This window comes from Carcharodon carcharias, chromosome 17 (genome assembly GCF_017639515.1).
Source record: "Carcharodon carcharias isolate sCarCar2 chromosome 17, sCarCar2.pri, whole genome shotgun sequence".
NCBI lineage: Eukaryota > Metazoa > Chordata > Chondrichthyes > Lamniformes > Lamnidae > Carcharodon > Carcharodon carcharias.
Window position 1 is genome coordinate 27,143,045 of NC_054483.1, and position 7,055 is coordinate 27,150,099.

Genomic DNA, 7,055 nt, shown 5'->3' on the forward strand with positions numbered 1-7,055 from the left:
GCATGAAGGTTCACTGCTCTGGCGTTTAAAAACTCCTGAGACCCGCATACTGCAGAATCGGGTACAATCCCAGGGCTTATCGGTGAGGGTAGGGAGGCGAGTCACTCACCCAGACCAAAGTTTTCATCTTTGCAGCTCTGCATTCTTCAGTCCTGCTGGGTCCCAATGACAATGATGTTGATTCAGGCACAGTGTATGTCCTTCCCCACCTGGGATCTCTTACAGGGAGGGAGAGGGAGAGAGAGGAAGGGAGAGGGGGAGAGGGAGGGAGAGGGGGAGAGAGGGAGAGGGAGCGAGGAAGGGAGAGGGAGAGAGGGAGAGAGGGAGAGGGAGAGAGGAATGGAGAGGAAGAGAGGGAGAGGGAGAGATGAAGGGAAAGGGAGGGAAGGAGGGAGAAAGAGGGAGAGAGGGAGGGAGAGGGAGAGGGGGAGAGATGGAGGAAGAGGGAGAGAGGGAGAAGGGCAAAGGGGGAGAGGTAAGGAGGGTGGGAGGGAGGAAAGGAGAGCAAGGGGGAAAGGGAGGGAGGGAGGGAGAGAGAGGAAGGGAGAGGGGGATAGGGAGGGAGGGGGAGAGGGAGGGAGAGGAGGAGAGGGACAGAGGAAGGGAGGGGAAGAGAGGGGGAGAGAGACGGAGAGGCAGAGACGAAGGGAGAGTGAGGGGAGAGAAAGGGAGGGAGAGGGAGGGGGAGAGGGAGGGAGAGAGAGGGAGAGGGAGGAAGAGGGGGAAAGGGAAGGAGGGTGGGGAGAGAGAGGGAGAGAAGGAGGGAGGGAGAGAGAGGGAGAGAGGGAAGGAGATGGAGAGGGGGGAGAGATGGAGGAAGAGGGAGAGAGGGAGAAGGGGAAAGGGGGAGAGGTAAGGAGGGTGGGGGAGAGAGAGGGAGGGGGAGAGAGAGGGAGAGAGGGGGAGGGAGAGGGAGAGAGGGAGGGAGAGGGGGAGAGGGAAGGAGAGTGGGGGAAAGAGAGGGACAGAGGGAGGGAGAGGGAGAGAGGGAGAAGGGGAAAGGGGAGAGGTAAGGAGGGTGGGGGAGAGAGAGGGAGAGAGAGGGAGGGAGGAAGGGAGAGCAAGGGGGAAAGGGAGGGAGAGAGAGAGAGGAAGGGAGAGGGGGAGAAGGAAGGAGGGTGGGAAAAAGAGAGGGAGAGAGAGGGAGGGGAGAGAAGGGAGAGAGAGGGAGGGAGAGGGAGAGAGGGGGGGAGAGGGGGAGAGGGAAGGAGGGTGGGGGAAGAGAGGGAGAGAGGGAGGGAGAGGGAGAGGGGGGAGAGATGGAGGAAGAGGGAGAGAGGGAGAAGGGGAAAGGGGGAGAGGTAAGGAGGGTGGGGGAGAGTGAGAGGGAGAGTGGGAGGGAGGAAGGGAGAGCAAGGGGGAAAGGGAGGGAGAGAGAGAGGATGGGAGAGGGGGATACGGAGGGTGGGGAGAGGGAGGGAGAGGAGGAGAGGGAGAGAGGGAGGGAGAGGGGGAGAGGGAAGGAGGGTGGGGAAAAGAGAGGGGGAGAGAGAGGGAGGGGAGAGAAGGGAGAGAGAGGGAGGGAGAGGGAGAGAGGGAGGAGAGGGGGAGAGGGAAGGAGGGTGGGGGAAGAGAGGGAGAGAGGGAGGGAGAGGGAGAGGGGGGAGAGATGGAGGAAGAGGGAGAGAGGGAGAAGGGGAAAGGGGAGAGGTAAGGAGGGTGGGGGAGAGTGAGAGGGAGAGTGGGAGGGAGGAAGGGAGAGCAAGGGGGAAAGGGAGGGAGAGAGAGAGAGGATGGGAGAGGGGGATACGGAGGGAGGGGAGAGGGAGGGAGAGGAGGAGAGGGAGAGAGGAAGGGAGAGGGGTAGAGGGAAGGAGGGTGGGGGAAAGAAAGGGAGAGAGAGGGAGAGAGAGGGAGGGGGAGAGAAGGGAGAGAGGGGGAGGGAGAGGGGGAGAGGGAAGGAGGGTGGGGGAAAGAGAGGGAGAGAGGGAGGGAGAGGGAGGGGGGAGATATGGAGGAAGAGGGAGAGAGGGAGAAGGGGAAAGGGGGAGAGGCAAGGAGGGTGGGGGAGAGAGAGAGGGAGAGTGGGAGGGAGGAAGGGAGAGCAAGGGGGAAAGAGAGGGAGAGAGAGAGAGGAAGGGAGAGGGGGATACGGAGGGAGGGGGACAGGGAGGGAGAGGAGGAGAGGGAGAGAGGAAGGGAGAGGGGGAGAGGGAAGGAGGGTGGGGGAAGAGAGAGAGGGAGAGAGGGAGGGAGGAAGGGAGAGCAAGGGGGAAAGGGAGGGAGAGAGAGAGAGGAAGGGAGAGGGGGATATGGAGGGAGGGAGAGAGGGAGGGAGAGGAGGAGAGGGAGAGAGGAAGGGAGAGCGAGGGGGAGAGGGAGGGAGAGAGAGCGAGAGAGGGAAGGTGTTGGAGAGAGGGGAAAGATGGAGGAAGAGGGAGAGGGAGGGAGAAGGGGAGAGGTAAGGAGGGTGGGGAAGAGAGAGGGAGAGAGGGAGGGAGGAAGGGAGAGTGAGGGGGAGAGGTAGGGAGAGGGAGAGAAGAAGGGAAAGAGAGAAGAGAGAGGAAGGGAGGGGGAGAGGGGGGAGAGAGAGGGAGAAGGAAGGAGAGAGGGGGAGGGAGAGGGAGAGAGGGAGAGGGAGGAAGAGGGGTAGAGGGAAGGAGGGTGGGGAAAGAGAGGGAGAGAGGGAGGGAGAGAGAGGAAGGAAAAGGGAGAGAGGGAGAAGGAGGGAGGGTGGGGGAAAGAGGGAGGGAGAGAGGGGGAGAGAGGGAGGGAGGGAGAGAGAGTGAGGGGGAGAGGGAGGGAGGGATAGAGAGGGAGAGATGGAAGGAGATGGAGAGGGGGGAGAGATGGAGGAAGAGGGAGAGAGGGAGAGGGGAGAGGTAAGGAGGGTGGGAGAGAGACAGGGAGAGAGAGGGAGGGAGAGGGGGAGAGGGAAGGAGGGTGGGAGAGAGAGGGAGGGAGAGAGATGGGGAAGAGGGGGAGGGTGGTCCCAGGTCCTCCAGCAGAGTTTCGGATTGCCCCCCCCCCCCCACCTCCCCGCAGCAGAAACAGAACCGCAACTATTCCCGCTGCCCGGGAAATGCTGCTGCTGCTGGCGGACTGTCAGCCCCGCTGGGCGGCTGGGACCGAGCTGCACAGTGAATGAGGGCTGGAGCAGGCAAGAGAACTGTTCCAACACACTGAGTGACTGTAAACAGCTGCTGGATCTTCAAAGCACTAAGTCAACCCGGGGCTGTGTGTGTGTGTGTGTGTGTTCACCAGCCGCGGGTTACACACACACACACTGCATGGCCATTCCCGGGGAAGGTGTGAAACAAGGTACACAACTCACACCGAACCTGCACTCACAGACACACACACACACACAGAGAGGGGGGCAGGCCAAGGAATCCAGCCCCATGTGGATGCACAGCACAGCACAGTCCAACTGCAAACTCTTCAGTCGTGGCGGGAGCTTTTTGTTTTCTCGGGACAACGGCTCCTCGGACTCAGCACCAAACCTGAGCTGGCCCACTTATCACATGGCTGTGTGTGTGTGTGTGAGCTTCCTGTGTGCAAACGGAGCCGTCGCGTTCTCTAACAATGACAACTTCAGGCAGGACTCCAGTGACTGCAAAGGGATTCGTGACATCTCGAGGTGGTGACAGGCGGCTTTAGAAATGCAACTCTTTGCCCCTCACCACCCCCCGCGCCCTCCTGGATTTGTTGCCCCTTTTTTTTAAAGCCTTGCCTGTCGGACAAGAGTTACCTGGGGTTGCCGGTGTGTCTGCCGCCTCTACTTCTCTGCCCTGGGAGCTGTCAGGAATTGGGGACAGTCGACTGCTGGAGCCAGAAGCAACAAGGTTCCTGCTTCATTCCCTCCTGTCCCTTCAGCAAATTTCAACCCTCCCTCCACCCTTCCCCCCAGGAAATACCCCTGTCAACAAAACAATTCTACCCCAAGCTGAAAAGCCAGGCTGCGCTCTGTCTCGCCAAGTCAATCCGACAGACTTGCCAAGGTGAGAGACCACTCCAAAGCAACAACTGAATATTCAGTGTCACATCACAGCTTGCTTTACAGAATCCAGACATCAGCTCCCAATTTTAAATATTCCCAGTTTAACTGTTTCTGCTTCCATTTAAATAGCTCGCTGACACGGGGAGTCGTGCCCCAGGAGGGATGGGCTGAATGCTGCCCCCACTATCCCAGGTTTCCAAAGGGAGGGAACCTCACTGGCCTGGGCTTTCTCTCTCTCTCTCTCTCTGCCTGGACAGGTGCTGCCTGACCTGCTGCCTATTTGATGTTTTAATGGGAGGTTTCTCGCCTCCGCAGGGTTTTGCTGGAATATCGTTTTGAAGAATAGGTTGAAAGCCAGTTTTCACTGTTTGATCTGAGTCTCCTGTGCAAATGTTGCAGTTGAAGATCGAGGCTCTGCCTTCAGAACCCCCTCCCCATTCTGTCTCTTTCTCACTATGGTTTTCCCATGACTGGGATCTAAATAATGAGTTTATGGCATCCTGCGCTTTTGTTCATGTTTAATTATCTTTACGTTAGAGCTCTTGGCAGGAATGGACAATGATGGGCTGAATGGCCCACTCCTGTTCCTCTCCGATTCAATGGAATGTTATTCTCTATTAAACATGACGGTTTAATATACCTGAGAGGAACCATACAGAAACACACACATACAGACAGTTCCACGTCCACACAGATACACACATACAAATATAGACAAGCATAGAGGCAGGGAAATACAGACACACAAATACCGACACAAACACAGCACGCATAAGTACAGAGTCAGAGGCAGGGAGATACAGACACACACACACAGGCAGAGAGAGACACTGATGTAGACTCACCAACACAGATAATTCCACTCTCACAAACAGATCGGCGCGCACACAGGCAGTCAGAGAGAGACACACACACACACACACACAGACCCACACAGACCCACATCTAGTTCCACTCACACAAACAAATGCACGAACATAGAAACACACTGACAGGTTCAGAGAGACACGCAAAATCACCCCAAAACAGACATACGGACTCGCTGTCAGAGACTCCCCCTAAAACACCCTAAAACACACACACACAGAGGCAGAGACATACACATACACAACTAGACAAACTGCCCGTGACACAGGATAGACACACGGAAACTCTCCAAAGACAGAGGGAATCTACCCCAGGGACTTGTCGCCTAACTTGCGATCTCTCGGATGACTCAATCTGGTTGAAAAGTTAGTCTGAGCCGGAGAGGCAGGAGTCAAGCGCAAGAGGGGGAACAGGCGGAGTGTGCAAGTGTTAAAGGGCTGGAGGGGAAGGAGAGACCAGTGGGATTTGTTGGCGGGTTGGTGACGTCGGGATATTTATAAAAGCCCTGCTTTTAAAGCTGGAGACAGAGAGAGAGAGAGAGAGAGGGAGAGAGACGGAGAGAGGGAGAGGGGGGGAGAGGGGGGCCAGAGCTGCAGGAAGATGATCTCAGCTGACAGTCAGCCTCCTGGGGATAGGGGCCTGGGACACTCAGGATGAACAGATCAGAGGCTGTGAACAGCACAGCGTTTCCAGAGACCCCGGAACTGACCTGGTCTCAGCAATGGGCTCTGGCAGCGATCTTCACCCTGATTATCCTCATCATCGTCGTCGGGAACTTGCTGGTCATCCTGGCGATTGCGAAGAAGCCCCGCTTGCAGACCCTGACCAATGTGTTCATCACCTCGCTGGCCTGTGCTGACCTCATTATGGGCGTCTTCGTTGTTCCTCTCGGGGCGTCCATCGTGCTCACCAACAAGTGGCTGTTGGACTCTCCATTCTGTGAGTTCTGGACCTCAGTCGATGTGCTGTGTGTGACTGCCAGTATTGAAACTCTGTGTGTGATTGCTATAGACAGATACATCGCCATCACATCTCCCCTCAGGTACCAGAGCTTACTGACCAAAGCCCGTGCCAGGGCCATTGTGTGCCTGGTCTGGTCTATCTCCGCTCTAATCTCATTCCTGCCCATCATGAACCACTGGTGGGAAGCTTCGGACGCTGAGGCTCAGCGATGTTACCGGGAGCCCACTTGCTGTGACTTTGTGACCAACTGGCCATATGCCATCTTCTCTTCGACGATCTCCTTCTACATCCCGCTGGTCATCATGATCCTCCTGTATTCCAAAGTGTTCAGCGAGGCCAAGAAACAGATGGAGAAGATGGAGAGGAACAAGCAGAGGTTTCCCGGAAAGCCCCAGCAGCAGCCCCAGCCCCAGCCAGTGAACAAGGCCAACAGGAGGAGACCTTCCAAACTGTTGGCCCTCAAAGATCACAAAGCTCTGAAGACGCTCGGGATCATCATGGGAACCTTCACTCTCTGCTGGCTGCCCTTTTTCCTGGTAAATATAGTGCAGGCAGTGTCTGGCAACTGGGTGCCCAGAGTCTTCTTCCTGTTCTGTAACTGGCTGGGCTATGTCAACTCTGGCTTTAACCCTTTCATCTACTGTCGGAGTTCTGACTTCAGGAAAGCCTTCAAAGATCTCCTGTGTTTCCACCGACAGAGCAAGCAGCCCCGACTCCAAAAGGATGTCCCCAGGACAAGCTGGTGCTCATGTAGCTTCGGCCTGCCCCTTGCCCCCCGGCCAGCTTTGGGGGCCCAGGAGGCAGCTCATACTCCCAACCACAGCGGGGGTGGCAGCACCCAGAGCCACCGGACCAGTGAAAGCTGGCGCCATGCCAATGGCACTGCCCCACAGAGCCTCGAGTCAATGATCTGAGTGAGGCAGGAACCCAGGGCTGGGGAAGGAGGCAGGTGGGGGAGGGGGAAGGGGGGGGTGTGGTGGGGAGGGCCGGGTGGGGGGAGGGGAGTGAAAATGCAGCCAACCTGCCCTCAAAGCCTCAGCAGCACCTCACGGCAAAGTCACCAAGCAACAACTTGACCACCTTCTCTCTCCAAAGCAGGCGAGGTCAGCTCTTTGTCTCGTCCCACTTTGCCAGCGAGCTGTGTTCTCCGGGTGTCCCCGTGTCAGGAGCTGCTCTTGGTCCTTTACAAGTTGTAGGAATGGGCGACAGTTTCAAATTTCCAATGATCCAAACATCTCCCCAACCCAGCCAAGGAAGGGAGGGAGGACGGGCGAGTTCCTGGGAG

At 57.3% G+C, this 7,055-nt stretch overlaps 1 protein-coding gene across 1 annotated transcript; it reads left to right on the forward strand.

The window, feature by feature from the left end:
• Window positions 1-5,460: 5,460 nt before the first annotated feature.
• On the forward strand, window positions 5,461-6,698 carry LOC121289896 (beta-2 adrenergic receptor-like). Its single transcript, XM_041209848.1, has one exon. The coding sequence runs from the start codon at window positions 5,461-5,463 to the stop codon at window positions 6,682-6,684; it is 1,224 nt and encodes a 407-aa protein (XP_041065782.1). The 3' UTR covers window positions 6,685-6,698.
• The last annotated feature ends 357 nt before the right edge of the window (window positions 6,699-7,055 follow it).